Source organism: Nuphar pumila, chromosome 13 (assembly GCF_984573655.1).
Source record: "Nuphar pumila chromosome 13, dmNupPumi1.hap1.1, whole genome shotgun sequence".
Classification (NCBI taxonomy): domain Eukaryota; kingdom Viridiplantae; phylum Streptophyta; class Magnoliopsida; order Nymphaeales; family Nymphaeaceae; genus Nuphar; species Nuphar pumila.
Genome location: NC_143261.1, coordinates 97109261 through 97132773, shown reverse-complemented (window position 1 = coordinate 97132773; position 23513 = coordinate 97109261). Strand labels below are relative to the sequence as shown.

The 23513-nt window shown below is 37.6% G+C and overlaps 2 protein-coding genes across 6 annotated transcripts; both read left to right on the top strand.

The window, feature by feature from the left end:
- Positions 1–425: 425 nt before the first annotated feature.
- LOC149819343 (soluble inorganic pyrophosphatase 1) lies at positions 426–17197 on the top strand. The gene is made up of 10 exons (XM_089986387.1): positions 426–444; positions 3289–3339; positions 12968–13048; positions 14540–14568; positions 14673–14738; positions 14817–14924; positions 15071–15136; positions 15537–15657; positions 15888–15969; positions 17155–17197. The coding sequence occupies exons 1-10, from the start codon at positions 426–428 to the stop codon at positions 17195–17197; spliced, it is 666 nt and encodes a 221-aa protein (XP_089842513.1).
- Positions 17198–19148: 1951 nt separating this feature from the next.
- LOC149819342 (E3 ubiquitin-protein ligase RZFP34-like) lies at positions 19149–23014 on the top strand. Of its 5 annotated transcripts, none has more exons than XM_089984136.1 (12): positions 19149–19240; positions 19603–19733; positions 19835–19922; positions 20044–20103; positions 20904–20936; positions 21054–21131; positions 21253–21296; positions 21796–21836; positions 21945–22027; positions 22139–22230; positions 22322–22391; positions 22523–23014. In XM_089984136.1, the coding sequence occupies exons 2-12, from the start codon at positions 19621–19623 to the stop codon at positions 22721–22723; spliced, it is 903 nt and encodes a 300-aa protein (XP_089840262.1). In that variant the 5' UTR covers positions 19149–19240; positions 19603–19620; the 3' UTR covers positions 22724–23014. The 5 variants fall into 5 exon arrangements, with proteins under 5 accessions (XP_089840262.1, XP_089840265.1, XP_089840266.1 ...); XM_089984138.1 differs by lacking the exon at positions 19149–19240 and adding an exon at positions 19441–19487; XM_089984137.1 differs by lacking the exon at positions 19149–19240 and adding an exon at positions 19441–19493.
- Positions 23015–23513: the final 499 nt, after the last annotated feature.

The window sequence follows — 23513 nt, the reverse complement described above, 5'->3', positions numbered from 1 at the left end:
GGTGTTGAATGGCGTTTGTCTGAATCCTTGTGTTTTGTATTTTATTTACTGTTCTTTAGGGTCTCTTATGATTGTATATTATGTATTTTATAAAAAAAAAAAGTTGTATTATTATGTATTCAAGTTTTTGGAAAAATTAAGAAAAGTTGCTTCCTATCTTTATCCTCACAGCCATTTAGGGATGTCTGGTGACCAAGGGGAAACGGGGCTTCACCCTGCCTCACCCCGTTTGGACCGGGGATGGAGGTTAAAATCAAAACCCGTGCGGGGATTGAGGCATGAACTTACTCTTTCCCCCATCCCGCCCCGTTCTCGATCCCTGCCTTGCCCTACCCTGTTCATGATCCTTCTTTGGACATGGCAGTGGACCGAGAGAAAACGTGGCCCCACCCCCGTGCGATGTTAAAATCAAAATCGGTACGGGAATGGAGGCAGAGCTGAAAGGTAGGATTTTGAGACAGGGCGGGGGTGGAGACCTCGTCCCCGCCCCCAAAAGCGTAGCGGGGGGCGGGGGGGCCGGGGCAGGACTGGGCTGTGCCTCCCGAAACAGTTAATTTTTTTTTTTAAAAGCCCAGTCCTAGAGCAGCCCTGATTCAATTTGAAATAGATTTTTATCCATTTTTGTAGCCCAGCCCTGACTGCAGCAAATAGTTTGATTCGTCCATATAAAATAGATTTATCACACAAAGCCCCCCCCCCCCCCCCCCCCTGAATCCTAGCTCGCCACTGCCGGCCCTGTCCACTGCCATCCCTACAGCCATTCAACAAATGATGTGAAATCATGGATGTCCTCTCATTGATCAAATTTTTTAGGGTAATTTACGTATAGGCCCTTAATGCACGACAACATTATGTGTAGCTGCCTCGGGTTTCAAATATTTAATATAGATGCCTAACCTTTTGAGAAATTGCTCTGATGATGACTGTGTGCAACTGTCCTTGCTTTTTCTCTTTGAAATTACTTATTTTTAAGTATCGGTTCCAAAGGTGACATTGAAGGATTTAAATAAAACAAGTTTATTTTCAAAAGTTGATTAAAGAATTAAGGGTTAAAAAGCAACTCTGGCGGGTAATTTGAGCAATTATGAAAAGGTTTGGGCTTAAATATTTGAAAGCTAAGCATCTAAAAATGAATTTTCATACATCAGGCAGCTTATATGTAAATTATGTTTTTGTCCAAAGAACACGTGTTTCTGTTTCATGGTACCCAAGTCTTGTACCTAGGGGGGGTGGATCATCGTGGTTTATCTGGACCCCACTCGAACCAAAACCTATAGGGTCCGGGTATGGTGATGAATAAGAAGACCTGATTAAGACCCGGGTTCAGATTCAAAGGTCCAATTAATAATACATGGACCTGGGTATACTTTGTGAAATTTTCTACCCGACCCGAGTTTCAATTAAGACCCACAAATTTTTAATGTAAAAATGACAAAAAAATATGGTTTTATGGGGTAAGGTCTGGGTTTGGTTTATGTAGTTCTTATTGGGACCAGGTGTGGTTTTTCTTATAGTGGACCCAATTAAACCTGGGTACGAACCGGATAGCATACCCCAAAACCTGGTCTAAGTCTGGTTTTACCTGGGTCCGAACCAAACCCGACCCATTGACACCTCTACTTGTAGAGCTTAGAATTTACCGAGGGCTTATATTCAGGACCATGAGTCTTATCAATTTTTTTAATCTTCTCAAAAATATATTCGGGACCACGAGTAAATGATGAAACAACCCTTATAGTACAGGGTGTGTCCCTAAATCATTAAGTGGCCTGGTTCTGGGCGAGGGTTCCTCGTCATAAAAAACATATTCGGCCTATTGAGTAGAAATCACAAATTTTTCATACTTTCTCTTTTTTTTTTCTTCCTAAAGATCAGTCCCTACAGATGTAGTGATCTACATGGCTTGTTTATTAGCAAAATGGCTTTGTACCATGTGAACGTGTATTGTAGTTTAAACACCAAGAGCTTATAATATACAGAGTGTTTGCTTTATGGCGTTTCTTATGAAAGAGGCCTTCTTTTCTAGAAAATAGGGTCTTCTCACCTACATAAAAAATGCAAAAAAAAGTTTTTTCTGTCAAAATATGAAAGAGATTTTTTTTTATGAGAAACCCTGGACAAAGTGAGGAAAATCCGAGTGTGTGGTGGTGGGGGGTGCACATCTATCCTACCTTACATGGCCGATCCCTAAAAGCTAGGGACACTCATGCATCAACATCTCTCTCTCTCTCTCTCTCTTAGTTCATGACATGACACTTCCATGACAGCGATAGAGTCTCAAATGAAGTAGAGACCCCCTCTCTAGCCCATCTAGAAGGGGCTGAAGAAGGGGGGCATCCTCCCCTATGAGGCTTATAAAAACTACACAAGAAAAGAGAGAAAATAGAAAGAGAAGGAAAAAAAAGAAAGAGGAGGAGAAGATCAATTTTTTTTCATTCATCCACATTTTTTATCTTTCACCACTATTTTTTAGTGATCTACATCCATGGTATAGGTTTCCTCCCTTAAATCAAGTGAAAAAATGATTATAGATGGGATTTTCATGTAATATTTTGATAACAATCCATGAAAAATAATAAATATGGATGTTTACTCAAAAATACATGAAGAATGATTCATGGATCTTTCTCTATGGTTGTATTTTTGAATCTTTTCATCTTTTCAATGAAATAAAATTCTTTACATGCTAAAATAAAAATTTTATTAGTGGTAAGAGTGTTTATTTAGAGGTTGTTTATGATGGATATTGATTTCCGTGGATGGATCATGCTATGGACCGATTAGATGCATATAAAAATATGTGGAATCAATGTTGTTTGCATGCATTCTTAAATCTGAATATGTATGCATGTTAGCCATATGAATCGGTTGTGGTATCACACTCTTCACCTGCATATATTATTAAATTATCAGATATCATGGTCATTCATGCTTAAACGAGAATGTAATGCATGGGTTTAAAATAATATTCTGATTGCTCATGCTTATTGATTTAGCAATCTGTACATGCATGTTTGAAATATAAAGTTGTAAATGCATGCATACCTGATTCTAGACTTTCATATGCATACATATTTAATAGGGAAACTTGTAGTTTTTTTCTTTATGATTGAAAGTTTGACTAGCTCGACAAGGGTAGGATTGGGCTTGGCCAGACCCAACCACTCGATTGGGGCTGGGGCTGGCTTGACAGTCCTTGTCGGGCCCAGCCACTTGGCTGGGCTGGCATGCTGTCAAAAAAAAAGAGAGTAGATTAAAAAAAAAATTTATCATTGGTTGGGTTGTCAGGCAACCCAACAGAACTGAGTTCTGCCAGGCCTGCCAAGCTGCAAGGACCCAGTCGAGTGGGCTCAGTTTGGCAGATGCACATAAAAAAAAAGATATTCTTTTTAAAAGCCCTAGCCTACTGCCAGTCAGTTGGGCACAAGCTTGGTTTTAACCCCAGCTGACTGTCATTCGGCTGGGCATGTATTGGGGTGTTGGACTATGTTTTATAAAAAAAAATGAATATTAAGATGTGAATGCAACTTTTGAAATTTTTTGTTTAGCATGTCTAGACTCTTGATTAGGTAGAATGTTGATTTCCATATACTCAAATTCTGTGGTTCATGTTGACACGATGAAGCTCACTTTGAATTCAATTATGCATGCAAGTTTCCAAATGTGTTAATTGTATTAGGCTTTCCTTTTTGCACGCAAAGGAAATAAATGTTCACATGATATACTATGTTGAGTTAATGTGTTAATATAAGGTTGTTTTCTTATGCATGAACATACATGAAATCGATTTTATTGTTGCATGTAATTAGTGCATGAGTGTTCATATGTTTGATCTAAAATGATTTATGAATGGAAACATGCATTCGACATTAATATGTGTATTGAATAGAAGCATACAATTGACATGACTATATGAACTGAATGAGAGCGTGCACTTGGCATGACTATGTAAGCTTACGCACATGCATATAAATATTGTTATTGCATGCACATCTCTAAGTTGGCATATATGATGGTGTATTGAAAAACATGTGGGATGATGGCATAATGGCATGTGATTCATGATTTTTGCATGAGAATGCGTAGATGATCAAAATGGATCATTATGGGCCGTGTGAGCCTTGATCATGTGTTGTTCTTTGTTTTAGTTGTTCTATGCATTGTAAAAATCAAATATAATATTATTATTTTAATTGCACTGTTCTATATTGTCACGGGTTGTGGTGTCATGAAGAGTTGCACATATTGATTTACGAGCTTGTGTTGTTAATTCTACATGTTGAATTGCAAATTAAAAAAGATAAAAGAAATTAAAGAACAGTGTAATCTATGTTTCATTGATGTCTCTTCTATAGTGTGAGAATTTTGGACATTGCGGTTTTGGGGAACCGTGAGGATACTAAAACTCTATGTACGTATTTGTTGCCTCTGAACCTGATATTGAGATTCTTCTTCAGGTCACAGTTTTAGGGAGTTTTCGCCACTTTACCTGGGGGTGGTGTGTAGACACAACTATTATTTTGGTATATCAAGAAAGTAACACTTGTGGATGTTGATTTCTCTAGTGTCCCGACATTAGATGTTGATTTCTAATGTTTTGATCAATGGTGTTATTTCCTGATATCGATCAAGGGTTAAGTTTGGAACTCAGTAATAAAATAAAATTTGTGTGCTAAGTTACCTTAGGAACCCTACTTGACCTCAAAAATTCTTACCTGTTTTGAGTATCTGCGGGCAATGACAATAATAAAAAGTGGAACTTAATTGTGTGTGCATCCTAATATGGACATGCATATGAAAGTGAACTTGATTAAAGATAATAAATTATGCATGCATGTGCACTGATATCATGTATTTTTTTGTTATGCATTAAATCATACATATTTACTTGCTTCTTTACTTGTCCTGGAAGATTAATTGCATGATATTGCATCTTGTTGCATGATGAATATTTTTACTGCTTACTTGATATGGTGCAATTATTCTAGTAGTATCTCTTGAAATTATTGCATGAATCTTATCTGTATTCTTTATGCTTATTTGTTTCATTAGAGAGACTTGTACTCAGAATCGTTGGTTCTAAAACCCATATTTTTATATCTTGCAGCCTTTGATGCCCAGTGATGGGACTTGCTTCTGAGAGAGCAACGAGTGTATTACGACTGCTGGACAGATCACTTAGGGACATCGTGAGTCTACTCCTTCACTTACTCATTTGCTTACTCTGATTCTTTTATTTTACACTTGTCTCCGACTATTGGATTCTTGAATTAATAAAGTTGATTCAGTTTGGGTTTGGTTTGAAAGATGGGGTGTAAGATCCCTTGTGGTTTTGTGGATATGAAATGGAACGGTAAAGTCCTCGAGTTTTTGGGAAACTTTTCGCAATTGATTTTAAAAAAAAAATCTTCACTTTTTTGGGGTATGAGTTGGGGTCGTTACAGTTTTTTACTTCTCTAGGTAATTAAGTTTCCTCCTACAAACACGCAGAACTCAGTAGTGGACTTTCTAATGGCCCCTGCATAATCAGCATCAAAGTACATAATTATATCAAGGTTGAAGCTTTGTTTATACAAACAATCCCTTTCTAAGAGAGAATTTCAAATACCTAAAAATCATCAGAGCAGCATGCCAATGCACTCAGGTTGGCTTATCCATGAATTGACTTATCTTGCTCACAACCAAGGAGATATCTGGTCTTGTTATGGTGATATATAAAAGTTTACCAACTAGGGATCTAAAACTTTTGTTGTCAATCGATTCAGCTTGTTCATCATACATACAAAGTTTGCTATCCATTCGTATGTTAGTTGGTTTGGCCCCTAACATTCCTGTTTCTTTTAACAAATCAATCACATACTTTCTCTGTGACAGAACTAACCCCTCATTGCTTCTAGCCACCTCTATGCCCATGAAATATCTAAGATAACCAAGATCTTTTGTGACAAAGTGCTTCTAAAGATGAACTTTGGTGTCTGAGATGTCCTTCACACTGTTCCTTGTAAGAATAATGCCATCCACGTATACAACCATAACCACAATACCAGCAGAGGTCTTCTTAATAAACAATGAGTGATCCGATGCTGGCCTATTTAAGCCAAATACAAACATAATTTCAAATAACTTCTGAAACCATGCACGTGGACTTTGTATTAGACCGTATATGGCCTTCTTTAATTTGCACACCTTGCTACACTCTCCCTAAACCTCAAACCCGAGAGGTTGCTGCATGTGCACTGTCTCAGATAGATCGTCATACAAGAAGGCATTCTTCACATCTAACTCACATAAACTCCATCCACAATGTACAACCACAGATATGACAAGCCGAATAGTCCCAAGGCGGGTTTTTGGAGAAAATGTGTCAAAGAAGTCAACTCTGTATGTCTCTATGTACCCCTTGGCCACCAGCTTGGCCTTGTAGCTTTCAATGGAGCCATCTGAGTTATACTTAATGGTGTAGACCCACTTACATCCAACAATATATGTATCAATCGGTGGAACAACCAAATCCCATATGTCGCATGAGAGTAAGGCATCCATCTCATCCTGCATCGCTTTCTTCCACTTAAGATCCAACAACGCCTGATGATGATTAAGTGAAACAGATGTGGCAGACAAAGATGAGATGAAATTCCTCATGTGACCCCGAGCCTTGCCTCTGTAACAAGATTGGAAATAGGATGTAATGTGCATTGTCTTTTACCTTTTCTGATAGCAATAGGTCTGCCATTATTCACACCAGAAATCTCAATATTTTCAGGAGAACTTACTTCTGAAGAAGGAGGTGGTGTAGGTTTTGATTCAGGAGGTGATCTACGAGTGTACACCAGACAAGGATCATGATACCAAGCAGTTGTGGAAGACTGAGAAGGAGGAATACTATGAGAAAATGACTCCAAGGGGAAATGAGGGACATAAAGAGGCATGACATCACCTCGTTCAACATGTAGTCTGGATGCATTGTTAGAAAAGTAAGGGACAAATTCAAAGAAAGATACATCCACACTAACATACTCTTGATGGGAAATGGGATCATAACACTGGTATCCTTTTTTATTTTTTGGATATCCAATGAAGACACACTTGGTGGCTTGGGCATATAGTTTATCACGGTTAGGTCCCAATTTACGAACAAAGCAGACACATCCAAATACTTTGAGAGAAATTGGGAAAAGTGGAGCATTATGATGTAGAATTTGTAAGGGAATTTGTTCTTCCAATGATGAAGAAGGCATACAGTTAATAAGATAACAAGCAGTGAGAATGGCATCCCCTCAATACGAGGGAGGCATACTGGATTGCAACATAAGGGTGTGAGCTATATCTAGAAGATATTTATGCTTTATTTCGGTGACCCCATTTTTCTGAGATGCATAAGCACAAGTGGTTTGAGGACGGATGCCATAATTTTGATAAAATTGTAATAATTCATTAGATTTGAATTTGAGAGCATTATCAGTGTGGATAATCTTAACAAGAGAATGATACTGAGTCTTTATTTCAATGACAAGAGACATAAGAAATGAGGGAACCTTCAACCTTTCTTTTATTAAGAAAACCCATGACAATCTAGAAAAATCATCAACAATCACTAAGTAATAATGACTTTGAGATATACTAGGAACTCTACTATGTCCCCATACATCAGCATGTACAATCTCAAACATTCTTTGACTCAATGGACTCTGATTGGAAGGAAAGAAACTTCTATGATGTTTGCCCAATTGACAGACTTCACACTGTAAGGAATTTGAGGAATAAGTCTATGAAGCTTTGGCAAAGGAACATGACCAAGATGGAGATGCCACTGATAGTTACTAGAAGACGGCTCAAACACAGAGTACATGGATCCAACTGGTTGATATAGATAGTAGACACCACCCTCCTTATGGCCTCCACCAATCTTCTTTCCTGTCAGTAAGTCCTGAAAAATACAACACACAAGATCAAATATCACCCTACAGTTGTGCTCCTTAGCAATACAGATAACAGACAATAAATTTTGAGAAAATGAAGGAGCATAAACTACATTAGTCAATTGAAGTGTGGGAGATATGGAAATGTTTCCTTGGCCTACAACAGAAGAAGACCTCTCATCGGCTAGTATAACATTGTGAGGTTCAGCAATAGAATTTACCTTTGAAAAATTAAGGGGGGTCTCACACAGGTGTCTAGAAGCACCTAAATCAATAATTCATCTACTACCTTGGTAACTCAGACTATCACCTGTAGAACATGCAACATCGGCGACAGGCGTAGGAGCACTTGAACTAGAAAGCCGGTGAGACAACAACTCATCACACTCTGCACGACTGAGGATAACCAAATCATTGGAGGTGCCAGTAGGAGTCTATGCCTCAAGTTTTGCAACTTGAGCCTTGGACACATTCGGTTTAGGTGATGGGATAGGAGGTCAGCCAGTCTTATCCCAGTACTTGTCTTCAAGATGTCCTAGTTTACCACAATATGTGTAACGCCCCAAATTTCAAACTTATAAACCTTTCTGAAAAAAATCAAAAGACTAGAGAATTCTTTTCTTATCAAAGTTTTATTTAACAAATCAGCAGAAACAATTTGAATTTTAAAAAGAAAGGCAAGTTGACAATCTTGGGCGCGTTAGCATAAAAATCCACATTTCCACATAAAAGTAACTTGCAAACATTTTAATAAGCCATTGCATTAAAAATAAGATCTGATTGTACAAAATTCGGTTTTCTTGAGAAAAACTCTTGCCAAAAATCAAAATGTCCAGGATGCCAGCTGACAGCAAAACAGTGAGATCTTGACTCATCTCGCAATCACATCATCGCTTGTTTCGTAACCTATTCATCACCTATACCTATGAAATGGGTCAGTTTCGCAAAAAAACTGGCAGGTGTACAAGTAAGACAATAGAAAACAAAATTAAGTACTTACATTTAATTCTATCATACTTAGGTGTTTATACAAGTGGAAAGCCATGACTATCATAAGCATGAGTAAAAAGCTACAACTAGCATTTAACAATCAATCAACACAAGAGAAATGCTACAACTAGCATTTAACAATTAATCAACACACAGTGCGCAACCAACAAGCAATATGAGCAATATAACTTTTGTTTCGAAAATTAGCTAACCTGTGAGTACGCACAAGGCACGAATCGTAGAAACAACTGAGACTAGTTCGAGGGTTTATTATGCTATGTATTTTTAATATCCCGAATAGCTAGTTGAGTCCGCTCCTAAGAGGGTGGTCGGTGACCGAGAGAGGATTCTCCAAAGGCGTACATAGACAATGGATGCATCATACTTCTTCAGAAGTCTATGAGATCTATCACTTACAATAATCTTTAGTAGTCTCGTCCCCTAACTCTGATGACTGGAGACACCGAGTCATTGCTTGAGGGGTGGTTGTGAACAACTTGTCCATCAAAGTTTTTGTACCATCCCATCCTTCCTCTTGATGAGAAACAACAGGTTGAATGGGTGCTTCAGGTTTGATTAACTAAAGACCCATTCTGCATGCTCTGGTCTTTCAACCCAACATAAGCATCTAGCCTATGAAGGCGATTATCATGATTTATGTGATTTTAGCATTGTGACAGTAGCATGATTCAAGGTCGCATGACCATCTCATCCAAATCATCGTAGTACTAACATGATGTGCATATCTTGCAAGTATGCTATGATGAAAGTGGTATAGGTTTCTCAAAAGAAAACCCCAACACAATGTTTCACAAAGATGTAATATAATACAAAAACTCATTTTTGTCATGATTTATCTTTCAAAACTGAAGTACAAAATTTATGCCATTTGCACGGTATGAGATCGTCATTGATCTCTCGTCCATTTGTCACAGTATCCATATGCAATGCATGACTCGATACTAGCTTTGATAAACAGAAAACAGGTTTCTCAACAAAACTGCCCAAATACTTGTTTGTGCCCCTAATCAGGGTTTTCTGAGTCGTGTCAGATACTCAACAGAAGTAGTAAAAATACTTCTCCCAAATATAGTGATTTGAGAACTTGGTTGCTATCTTGAAACAGGAATGACTTTCAAATTCTGCTTCCCAAACTACGCATTGGGAAAACAGGTTCGTGCTAGGAATCTCTTTTTTAGAGAACTGAAATGTATAAGTGTGACTCGCATCTTTTGAAATAATGAACGAAACGGGATACGCTCAAGGCTGCACTTATGTAAGTGCAAGCCAGCAAAAATGCGAGCCCAAGCACAATTCACTGCGACTGCAAGACACAATCAATCCTCATTGTATGAAATTGTGCATTGAGTGCAAAAATGCGTAAGCAATGCACGAACTATGAAATTATACCTCGATTAAATAAATGCGTAAGTAGGTAAATGCATAAAGCAAATGGCTTGTGCACTAAAGTGCAGCAGTAAAGTAAATGACAGAAAGCAGTAGATGCAAACGTAGTAGCCTGTGCACTAAAGTGCGACGACAAAGTAAATGACATAAATCAGTAGCATGTGCACTAAAGTGCGGCGGTGAAATAAATGACATAAAGGAAAGGACAAGGATCGCAAAATTGCGTCCTTTAGTTAATATATATATGTTTATTTATTTATTTTAGTTTAAATATTAAATTAATGCTTAATTTAGTTTGTTCATTGTCCTTTGCGCAACTTTTTCCTACCTTGGGAAGTCTCGAGGTAGCACTTGCCTTCATGTGTAAGTAACAAAGGGCTCGGGCTGCGGGGCATGAGCGGGATCCATCGCGCGAGCTGTGAAAGACAAAAGGCGTAAATATACATACAAATATTCGAAACGAAATAAAAGGATCGAAGACCCTGAACAGAGGAAAGAAAAGGACTTAGCTCACTCAGACAAGTGAGCTCGCTAGGTCCCAACCTTGAAACATAAAGGGGGCGGGGGTGAGCCCGACCCTGCCTGTAAGCACAAAAGGGGGGTAAGGGTGGGCTCGACTGTCAGGCTGAGCCCAACCTTGGCTCGAACAAGAAAAGACGAGGAGGGGGCAGGGGTGAAGCCCCTGCCTGCCGGAAGGTCAAAGCAAAGAGGCAGGGGCTCACCCTTGCCTGACATCAGCGAAGAGGTAGGCACTGCCCACGTTATACGCGGGTCACAATGTGCACTACCCACCCTGACCCATATCCATCTTCAGGAATTTTTACGGGTCAGGGTGCTCCCGTTAACGTGGCTCCGCCTCTGATCTCAACCATCACATATATATCATTATGATTCGCATTGACATACATTACCATGTCTTTCCACACATTATCATGACCTCATGCATCATCAGCAATAACCACCTCACCATCATTTTTCATGTACCATAATGTCATCATAATCACACCATGAAATCGAAATCGAAATCTGCACACCACCACCATCATCATCATACCTTACTGGAAATGAATAATCGTATTCGGGTGATTACTATAAACCTTTCCTTCATTCTTACAAGCCAAGCTGGTTTTCAGCTTAGAGAAGTTCCAATAAATATTGTAAATAAATTCAAAATAGCTATGCAGCTTAAGATATAAAAAATTGTGGGAATTCATCTTTACACCCTATTGTACACATTTTCACTATATTCTATCAGTATTTAAAGCTTTTTCTTCTCATAAAACAGAGAAAATTAAAAAATTAAAAAGCAAAATGAGCAGGTTGATTTTCATAAGAAAGGGCTCCAATGCAAGGGATCCTGCTCCTGTTATAAAGGCAGTTGGAGGAACCATTAAAAGTCAGTTTTTCCTTTCTACTTCTCTTGAATATAAAACTAGATAACTGGCCCACCCATATGGCCAGGCCCTATGAGATAACTCAAATGGTAAAAAAAGGTTTACATCACATATATTTACCAATATTGAAAGTAAAAACAATAAAAGTCATAAACATATTCATAATTTTAAAACATTATGAAATAATTTGTTTTTATTGTTATTAAAAAGGGGGAGAAATAGAGAATTTTAGAGAGTTTCCTCATTTTATGGCAATTAGAAAGAGAAAAAAAGCGTTTTGGAGAGAGAGAGATTCCTAATTGTATGCATATTAAGAAGGGAGAGAGAAGTTAATAAGAACTCATTAATTTTTGAAAATTTTACAATATGCCATGTAACACCTTTTTTTTATGAAAACTCTATGTGAATGCCCTTATAAAATTTTAATTACATTCTCAATTCAGATGACAAGAATATCAATTATGAAAAAGTTATAAAGCATCCAATTTTTTGCACTTGATAACCTCGCTTCTGCTTTTATAATAGTTAAGATAAGATTAAGATTGAAGATTTAGGAAATACATTTACTGCTTAAAAAATGGATCATGCATGACCATGACAATAGTCAGAAATCTTCAGAAGATATCAGCAAGCTGAAAATCTTGCGATAGTTAGAAAAACTTAGTTTCTCTTGAGAAAACCTCAGAAATTAGTGTTATATATATATATATATATATATATATATATATATATATATATATATATATATATATATATATATATATATATATATATATATATATATATATATCATATAAAAATGGTAATTCTGAAAATACCATGTTTTTTTATATATCAACTTATAAAAATATTGCAACAAAAATCATGATATTTACAAAATATTGCAGTATCTGTCACTACGTGTCCATACAAAGTAATTTTTAAGAATAAATTGCTCATCGAAAAAAGGATGCCCAAGAAGTTAAATTTAGACACCATTTTGTGCGGATCCAAGAGCTCTCAAACGACTGGACCAAGTCCTCAGTTTGAAACCAGCGAAGAGCAAGCAGCGCCACCACTAGCCTTTTGTTTCTCGTTAAATAGGCCTAAACCCTCAAGTCTCGCATCGCTTCAATCACAACTTTTTCATTCCTTGTTAGCTTAAGCATTAAGGTAATCTTGCTGGTTTAATTTGGTTAATTGTTCATTAGTTAACTCTGTTTCGTTGAAGGAAGATGAATGCGCCACCGGCTGAGAACGGAGCTGCTGGACGTCCAGCTCCTAATCTCAATGAGAGGATACTTTCATCTTTGTCAAGGAGATCCGTTGCAGCACATCCATGGCATGACCTTGAAATAGGTACTTTCATTAATTATCTCTCTCTCTCTCTCTCATATATATATATATATATATATATATATATATATATATATATATATATATATATATATATATATATATATATGACACTAATGAAAGTACCTAACTATTGAGCTAAAAATCACCAAAGAGGGCTCCGTATGGTGGTAGGAGTTGTCAGTGCAAGTCTCCTTGTGGTGGGAGGTTGCAGGTTCAAAACCCCTGTGGTACTTTGAATAATAACTGGTGGGGTCAGACTAACCCCAGCTTGCCTTTCAGAAAAAAAACTATTGAGCTAAAAATCATAGTTTCAAACTGTATCAACTCAATCTGACCGAGATGTATTCATAATGGTTTATTTGCCAAGGACCTTGGCTTTTCGATAAAAATATAACTTTTTCAAACATACAATTTTTGGTGCATTGTGGGCCATTGATTTTTGAAGTCTTCAAAAAATGTACTTATATGTCACAGTCGCATGATACAAAACTCATTTTCTATTAAACAAGTCTTGTAGATCACATCCATAGGATCGGATCTATAAATAAATTCCAAAAAATGAAAGGCAATTTCTACTCAATATTTTCGTACCTTCATTAGCACAGAATATATATATATGTGTGTGTGTGTGTTATTTGAATTTTTTTTAAACATAAGGCATGAGGACATGATTTTTTATGTTTAATCAATAAATTTTTGAAGATTTAATATTCAAAAAGTATTAAAAATATTAACAATAGTGAAAAAATATTTGTATGTATTAGTGTCCATGTCACCATGTCGTAGCATGTACAATCACAAGGGGCACACGGCTGAAATGGCATGTCCCTGTGAGAGTTTTTTTCAATGAGATCATAAATCAATGGGCTCAAATTGATGACTTTTTTCTTGAATACTCCACTTCAAAAAAATGATAATTCATTGGAAGGTCATGGTATCATCAATTTAAAAAGTTGGATTACCCAAGGAGATAAGGTCATGTTTGGTTGGATCACATGAAATTCACTTTCTCATTTGGATGAGAAAGTGAATCTCATTTGTATAAGCAGCCGAACATAAAAAGGTAAGATGTGAGAAAGCGAATCTCATTTTTCTTTGCAAATTCAAAATCACATGAGACCCATGTGATCCTGATTAATCATGCTTTGAAAGGAGCAGCCGAACGTGACACACGTTTTCTTATTTTAACTGGCTTACTGAAAAAGTTGGGACGGGGGAAGGGATGTAAGCACTAACCAGTATTTGGGTATACACTCTAATCAAATCCAGGTTTCTGAATCCAAATTGGACTTCAAATCCAAATGTATCAGAACCATGTCTGATCCATTGACATCCCTACATGGGGGTTATGAGGAACTAAAACCTCCACCAGTTGTTAACAGTAAATATCAAACTAGGCAGTTAAACGTCTATTTGATCCAGGGAAATGTCTTGCTTTATTTTTTCTGAAATGATAATCACTCTTTTCTTGTGTTATCTTGAACTTTGCAGGACCTGGGGCCCCATCTGTTGTCAACTGCGTGAGTACCCCAAACCATATATCCTTTATTTGATCGTCTACATCCAGAAAGTTCATTCATGGTAAACAGGATTTTGCTTCCGATATTTTGATTATTTATTACAGGTGGTGGAGATTACTAAGGGAAGCAAGGTGAAATATGAATTAGACAAGAAAACTGGGCTGATAAAGGTAGAAAATGAATCTACTGGTTTAGGAACAGCAAATAGGTAGCCTCTTCCTAACGTATGTTAATTTGTATTTGTCCAGGTTGACCGAGTGCTATACTCTTCTGTTGTTTATCCTCATAACTATGGCTTCATACCACGTACCTTGTGTGAAGACAATGACCCAATTGACGTATTGATCCTCATGCAGGTGCTAAACTAACCAATCCATCTTAAGCAAAAGGAAAACTAAGAGAATGAGTTTCAGAACAAAGAAAAAAGAGAAGGAAAAATGTTCATTCTTATTTCTTTATTCAAAATGGAATCTTATGATCAGGAACTTTCACCTTTCAACAGGAACCAGTTCTCCCTGGATGCTTTCTACGTGCAAGAGCAATTGGATTAATGCCAATGATCGATCAGGTGAGAAAATTTTCCACAGTTGTTGCTTTAGAGCAATGAGAACAAATAAAGTGTTCTGCTAAGATTTTCAACAGCAGTCTCAAATTTGAATCGATTATGTTTCCCTATTCATTTCATATTTTGGTAGCCTGAATCGATAGGAAACTAGGCTGACAGAAAAAGGAAAAAGAAAAAGATTTTTTGTAATCAAAATATCATCGGGGTGATACACCCTTTGCTTTTTCATGGTCATCCTTATCTCATTTCGTTACATGGATTGTGTTGGTAATCACTGGCTTGTTCTTGCTTGTTAGTACTGTGCATATCCATTTTTTCTCATTAGCATTGCTAATACTTCTACTATAATTGCTATTGAGATACTGCACGACTAACCGTTCATGTTATTTACTTTTATCAACAGGGAGAGAAGGATGATAAGATCATTGCAGTTTGTGCTGATGATCCAGAATATCGACACTATACTGACATTCAAGATCTACCACCTCATCGTCTTGCTGAGATCCGGCGCTTCTTCGAAGACTGTATCCTTTTTCAATGAAATCACAGTAGTTGGTGACTCTTTTCTTTTTTCAATTAGTGTGAACTGTGAAAAAATCACCACTATAGTTTGGATGGCGAACCAAAACTTATTGTTATTAGGCAGACGGTTTACTAGTAAAGTTCCAACTAGTTTCTTTCTAATCAGAAGAATATTTGTAGAATGGATATGACAGCAATCAACAAAAAGAAAGCTTTCTTAACTGGAGTTTAGATAAGAAGAACGAGAACAAAGAAGTTGCAGTGAATGACTTCCTGCCAATGGCCACTGCGCTCGAAGCTATTCAACACTCGATGTAAGTTCACAGCCAGTGAAACTATTATTCCTTAGGGGCCTCTGTGATGGTCCAAGAAACATACTACGAAATGGTGCTACTTCCATTCATGAAAGGCCATGCTGTATAGTAGTTGTATCATTTCTTTAAACTTGGAGGCAGTGCTCATTCCAAACTTTGAAGCTTCTTTTTTATTATTACACATGGAAACCGTCGCCAGGCCGAAAGGCCAGCCTCGCTGGTGGTTCTATCAAGTTAAGGGCACCCACCCAACCACATAAAACCCCAAGGTGCCTCCACCTCTTGGGAGCCTGCTGCTTCAGCATGTGCACAAGAGACGCTGACAGTGGGATTTGAACATGAGACATTGAGTATAACTGCCCCTCATACCCACCTCCCTAACCCCAACTTCGAGGTTGAAATATAGCCTTCCCAACCCTTTGGAAGCTCATGCAAAAGTGCTTGATAGATTTTTTAACTAAAACTTTTTTCAGGAAACAGTCTTTGAGATGTCGATGTTTGATCAGGTTAGATGGGTACCTGATCACACTTGAGCATGGTCACCATTTTCATAATGCCACTTTTAGCTGTGGACTTGAAGGGTAATCTTCCACAGGAACGTTAATTATGGCCATATTGCTACGACAATGGTGAAAATCAATAGTTAGAATGGCCATTAAAGGGGCATCACCGGCCTGCCCATACCATTCATCGCCAAAGCTTAGGGCAGGGAAACGAACCGAGCAGCAAGTGGCTCGGCTTGGTCGAGCTCATCCCATGCTTGTTCATGTTCTATTCATCTAGATGGCGGGCCAAGCAGGAGCTCGCTCTTTGCAGGTAGCCAAGTCAGGCATGAACAAGGGGTGTTCGTCTCAAGTAGGCTTGTAGGTACGTAGCCAAAGAACTAGATCTTCCTAATGTTCCGGTTTTATAAACATTTCATATTATCCCAACCAAAAATAGGATTCCCCTTGACAGACCTCCATTACTGATCTATCATTGTTGGATGTAGTTGCTATATTAAGAAGGATCCCTTCTAACAGACCTTGAACAGGGAGGAGTCACTAGAAATCTCAACAGTAAAAATTGACATTTTATTAAAGGGAACGGTGCAGCATATTCTAATGTTAGTTTCACATCAGCATGTTTTCATCTCTAATTTTTTACAGTAAACTTACAGAAAGATTATGGCTTTTTGTGTTTCAGGGATCTTTATGCAACATATATATTGCAGAGCTTGAGGCGTTAGGAAGCATGACTTTTATTGGAGGAGTTTCTTATGGCAATAAATCCATATCTGGGGATGGAGAAGAATTCATTTGAAGAGCGTTGTGTTTGAATTTTGGCTGTTGTTTTTTCCTTTTTTTTTTTCAAACTGTCAAAAAATGATCCAACTTTTACATAATAATTCATTCTTTGCTTTCTGCCGCTAAGTTAAGCAATGACTTAATTAGTTAAAGATGAGCTTAAACCAAGCCATTCTCGTTAGCTCTAACCCAGCCATAAAACAGTCTCTGGCCTAAGCATTCTCCTTTTTCTTTTGATAAGCAAGCTGGGTTTAGGCAGACTCCCACCAATTATACATCCGAACCATTGGGTTTTGAACTTGCAATGTCCCAACACAAGGTGACGTGCACTAACTGCTCCTATCAGACAAGCGGAGTCCTTTTTGGTTTCTAAGTTCGTTTCTTACGCATAGGGGTGTCAATGGGCCTGGTTTACCCGAACCAAACCCTATAGGGTCTTGGTACGGTGATAAATAAGAAGAAACTAGGTTCAGACCCGAGTTTCAAAATTTTATACTGACCCAGGCCAGACCCATGTTTTGATTGAGGACCCACAAATTTTCAATGTAAAAATGATAAAAAAAAATATGGTTTTACCGAGTATAGTCCGGGTTTGGTTCATGTAGTTCTTATCGGATAAGGGTATAGTTTTTCTTATAGTGGATTTGATTAATTAGACCCGGGTCTGAGTCCAATACCATACCCAAAAATCTGGTCCAAGTCTGATTTTACCTGGGTCCGAACCAAACCCGACCCGTTGACACCCCCTGCACAAGCAAAGCATTCTGTCATCTTTGCTCTCCTATACGTGATAATTGGCAAATGCTCACAACTAAGGCTTGACGCTTAGGTGCATTCAATGTTGGAAAGCATAGGAATTTTATTTTTGAGGCAAGTCACCTGAAAGCAAATCGAAGGCAATATAGTTCTTGTTTTTAATAAATAAGTCATGTAACCGGCCAAATATTACAAGAATAAACCACATAAAACGGATTAGAATAGAAAGCGTATAAGGATACCATTAGAAAAGAAATCACCTGAAAATGTGGCACAGCCATCAGTTGTCAAAAATTCGAAAATCAAACAAATTATGCATCTTAGGCTCTGTTTGGAAACAGATATATAATTGGAAGGCGCTAGAGGGAATCGCCAGTGCCTCTTCATTCAGAGCCCAAGAACAGGGATGTGAATGGCATGGATTATGTGGCTAATACAGTATTCAACTAATCGGATGTTGGTTAAACTGATTCGAATTTGGATTCGGATTCAGATGGTGAAAAACTCGTACTAGATCTGCTTTTTTTTTACACGTAAACGCATTCGAATATTTATCTTTTTTTTTGGTTAAAAGTTGGCTGAATTTATCCCTGAATAAGAAGAATCAGCCGATTCACCTGAATCGTTGTCAAAATGATTCAAGGTCCGATACAATTTTGACAACATTGACACCAACACAACCAAGAAGAGGGTTTGAGCCTGTCTTTTGCGAACATTAAGTCAAGCCTTAACGAGGTTCTTTAATCTATATCAAATTGAACCATATTCTTCAACGAGCTTGAAGTTTTGATAAGGTTCTTAGCTTTGCATCGAATTAAACTAAATTTATTCAACTCCAACGCAATAACCCAAGCTTGCATTAAAAAAAAAAAAGTTTCAAAAGACTGCTTTGCACACCCACTTGCCACCATTGATCGTAAAAGATGAAAAAGATGAGGGTATTTCGGTACTAAAGGAAATGAAAGCCACAAACAAACCAGGTCCAGATGTTCAATTTTGTCATTATTGGCATCAAAGAACGCACCCCGGGCAGGTACCACGAAACCCATCTGATTCAGACGGTTTTGCCCTTGCTCAAAGAGGCAGGATCCTGATCACCCAACTATAAATGCCAAGTTGCCAACTCAAGAGAGATCTTCATCTTCTTTTTAACAATCGATACCACCGGAACTCTCTCACAAAACCCACCGTTTTCTTCTATTCCAACCGTCCACCTTCCCATATTTCCGGTAAGCTTCGTCTCTGTCAGTCTACATATTCTATTTAGAGAATATGACCATGAAATTTTTTACCTTTATTTTTTGGTTATATTTTGAGATGTGCCACCATGTAAGATTCTCAAAGGCGTGACGTGTTCGTTTTCATGTTTTCTAACAATGGTCGTTTTCTTTTTACACCTATTTATTTGTATTCCTTTTTCTTCTTTTTCATGACTCCTGTGTTTTCTCTGTGGAACTTGCTTGAGTTTTGCCAGAGGTTGAGGTGGTTTTGGATTGTTTGATGCTTTTTGATTGGATGGGTTTGGGTTTTTTGTTCTGTAAAAAAAAATCGACTTATCAGAGGTTTGTTTTCTTGATTGGTGCTGTTTCAGGTGATAGAGAAGGACTAAATGGAAAAGAGCACACAGTCTTTGTGCGGTTTGGGAGATGCCCAGGAGGAAACAAGTGTGAAACCAATCAAGAAAGATGGAGGGATTGTTGATCACGGATGTGGGATTTTTGGGTATGTTTAGTTTCAATTAAATTTTTCTAGATTTGAAAAGTTTTGTTGGTTTAGAGTTTTTTTTTATGTGATGGGTTTAATAACAAAGGGGTTTGGATCAGGTGCTCACATTATAGAAGAAGGTGCAAAATCAGGGCGCCTTGTTGCAATGAGGTCTTTGATTGCAGGCACTGCCACAATGAAGCCAAGGTATGATTGAGAGAGAAAGCTTATAACTATTTGCAGTTTCTAACTGTTTGATATTTTTTGTGGTTCTGGATTTGTTTTGTTGAAAAAAGGTTTAATTCAAGTATGATTATGCATTGGACAGAATTCAGTAGAAGTTGATCCTCCTGACAGACATGAAATTCCTCGTCATGAAATTAAAACGGTTACTCCTGTAGCTTTTTGCCCTTTTTGTTACTACTATAATTCATTATGTTGTCGACTAATTCCCTACTTTTTCAAGTCATGAGTTTGTTGGTTCCTTGATTTAAACATAACTAGAACATTGAATTGGATTTCCTGTGCGTTAGGATACCCATCTTGTCCAAATTGTCCAACTATGTTTTTGTTCCTATTCAAAACTAGAAGTGCACCCTTTTTCTTCTCCGAAGATTAAACATAGACTTTTGGTCATTCGTTTTTATAGGCTAAATCCACGTTTCTATTAATTCTTCGGCATGTTTTATAAACGTCTCTCTAAGCAGGTCTTAAACTGTCTTACATCCTAAACTGTCCGAAATGGCTTCAAAAGGCAAACTTTGTGGTGTTTTCTCAATCCTGAATTTACACGTGTTCTCTATAGCTTAGCAGAAGGCATGTATTAGATTAGGCATTTTTCACGCTTTGATATGCTTTCTGAGTGATAAAAATCAATGGCTCATATTGCACTAAAACTTGATGAATCAAAGACAATTTTTTTGTGTTAAATTGATTTTATCCAAAACATGGTTTTTAGTAAACAAGCGATGATAAACACATCTACAAGTTTGGGTTAAGCAAAAAACACTTGCAATAATGGTTTTTTAGAAGTGTTTTAGGACATGAATCTCTTTAGGAGCTACTAATGTTTCTATATGTATATGTGTATGTGTTGTTTTCTTCCAACTCTTCCTACGGTGCTCTGTTTTTCTTGATTTTATTGTGAAGTTTCTAACTTGGTATATGCTCTCTTGGTTGTTATTTCAGGTTATATGTTCCTTGTGTGGCACAGAGCAAGATGTAAGTTTACCTTTAGTAATTTGACTTTTTCTGCTTTTTGGTTAACATTATGAAATACGATAATCTGGACAAATGATTAGATAAATAAATCTGAAAGGGTGTTCATTGATCTTACAGATTCAGCAAAATTGCATACATTGTGGTATTTGCATGGGAAGATACTACTGCAGAATATGCAAGTTCTTGGATGATGATGTATGTCTTCGAATTTCTGTGTCTACAAGATTTTTCTTGTCTATTTAATGTATTTATGCAGAAAGAGTAGGAGCCTCTATGAATACATAGATGAGCTTACAGTTTATTTTTGTCTTATCAGGTCTCAAAAAGGCAGTATCACTGTGATGGATGTGGTATCTGCAGGTACTCTCTCTCTCTCTCTCTCTCTCTCTCTCTCTCTCTCTCTCTCTCTCTCTGTTCTTGAGAGAATTGCCGACAATTTCTACTGGAATTTTTTATCAGCAAATGAACTAATATACAAGAGCTTGAATTTCAATTCAGAATTGCCCTTACGCCTCTTTTCAATCTTTTTGGATAAATTAAACTTGGCTTCTTCAGAACATTATCTTAACAGATTGAATAATCACCGCCAAACTTGCTGAATGCTTGCAAATAACTATTAGGCTAATATTACCTTGATTATGTAGTTTGCTTATGTGCGAATACCAGGAAAGAATTTCACATGCTTTTTAGAGTTACTGCAAGGACACCCTGATAATGAGTTACTTATTTATGTGAATATCCCAAAAACCTCCAACTTTTTTAGTGTCAGTTGTTTGTATTTAACTATGCTTCTGGTTATGATCTGCATGTTGAAGGCCTTTTGTTACTCATGAAAGTATACCCGTTCTTGCTTGTGCAGAACTGGTGGCGAAGAGAATTTCTTCCACTGCTATAAATGTGGTATGCTTCTTTGCCCTCTCATTTATCGTGAGCTCTATCTCTTTTTGTTTTCCAGATTTTTTTTTGCCATTTGATAAGTTATACACTGAATTGATTTTGCTGCATTAGGATGTTGTTATTCTGTCTGCCTAAAGGATTCCCATCCTTGTGTGGAGAGGGCAATGCACCACAACTGCCCTGTCTGCTTTGAGGTATGGCGTTTTCTCTTTTTCTCTCTGTGGGCTACTTTGTTGCTTATGATGTTGCTATCTTATGAAAGCCCATAAGTCACCATGTGCACTCTTCTGCTATGATCACATCAGTACTTGTTTGATTCCATAAAAGACATCAGTGTCCTGCCATGTGGGCACACAATTCATATGGCCTGTCTGAAAGAGATGAAACTTCATTTTCAGTAAGTGTGTGGATGAAGTTAAAGAGTTTGAATATGTACATTTACTATGTGCACTTCACTAAATGAATGTGGTTGTTCTCTTGCTCTTCAGATTTTCGTGCCCGATTTGCTCAAGATCTGTTTGCGACATGTCTAAAGTGTGGGAAAAGCTTAATCAGGAGGTAAGGGATTTTCCTTGCCAGATTTTCATTTGTTTTAACCTGTTCTGTTTTTTTCTTGATCAAATTGGCTACTTTGTTCCCTAGACATTCTTGGGTCATTGTGGTGAAAAGCTTGATGGGATTTAATGCAGGTTGCAGCAACACCCATGCCTGAAATCTACCAAAACAAGAAGGTCCGGATCCTCTGCAATGACTGTTGTGCCACATCTGAGGTTCATTTTCATATAATTGCTCACAAATGCCCGGAGTGCAATTCTTACAACACCCGACAGCGAGGGGCGGATCAGCTTCATGCTCATCCAGAACTTGATTATAGGGTCGGATCTTTTTGATAGCTAAAGACCGTGTGGAGCAGCTATTAGCATTCATTATTTCACATGGATGCCATCCTCTGCAAACTTCTAATCCAAAAACCTTTCCCCTTTATTGTAGCTTAAAGTATGGGCCATCACCAACTTTGGCACAGATGATTTTCTTATTAGGTGCCAATCATATGCAAAATATAGAAAGTTTCCAGTGTGAGAAGTTACGACCGTGTCGAACTTACATAATCGGCCCCAGATCATAAGAAAATGAAGCTTTTGTTTTCACTGATGGATGACTTTGGAGCAGATTTTTGTGAATTTTCTTGTCCAAGATAAGCTTGTGGAGGTTGAATCTAAGCATCGTCAGCTTGAACCCACCACGGCCTTTACTCAACTTTCAGTGGTGATGCTGTTCTTATCAATGCATGCATATCCATTGCTGTAGTGTTCACCTGTTGTTGTCAATGTTTGCAGGTATATAAAAAAGCAGTGATTCTTCAACTCAACCATAGTTGCTTTTCTCGTCGCACGTTATGGAATCATCTTATCTCTTCTTTTATGGGGCGACTGTTGCCCATGCTTTTCTATAAATTCAATGCCACGTTCTTCAGTGGGATTCCATTTTCATCACAGGTTGCAGTTTCATGTGACAGCCCAAGTAAAAAGCCATATAAATAGAGGAACTAACAGGGTCGGTTTTCCTATGAGAAAAATTGCATGTTGGAATCAAATTCACCGGAGGCCATATGATTTGCTTGAGATGATTGTGATGATTTGAAGTGATCTATGTTCTTGTTGGTTATGAGAAAAAAAATAT

What these genes read in the sequence shown, in the direction of transcription:
- LOC149819343 (XM_089986387.1), top strand. An exon ending in CCCCATCTGTTGTCAACTGC is followed by an intron (nt 14,569 to 14,672) that starts GTGAGTACCCCA and finishes TATTTATTACAG; the next exon opens with GTGGTGGAGATTACTAAGGG. An exon ending in AGAAAACTGGGCTGATAAAG is followed by an intron (nt 14,739 to 14,816) that starts GTAGAAAATGAA and finishes GTATTTGTCCAG; the next exon opens with GTTGACCGAGTGCTATACTC.
- LOC149819342 (XM_089984136.1), top strand. Translation starts at nt 19,621, where the DNA reads ATGGAAAAGAGCACACAGTCTTTGTGCGGTTTGGGAGATGCCCAGGAG. An exon ending in GATGGATGTGGTATCTGCAG is followed by an intron (nt 21,297 to 21,795) that starts GTACTCTCTCTC and finishes TTGCTTGTGCAG; the next exon opens with AACTGGTGGCGAAGAGAATT. An exon ending in GGGAAAAGCTTAATCAGGAG is followed by an intron (nt 22,392 to 22,522) that starts GTAAGGGATTTT and finishes GATTTAATGCAG; the next exon opens with GTTGCAGCAACACCCATGCC.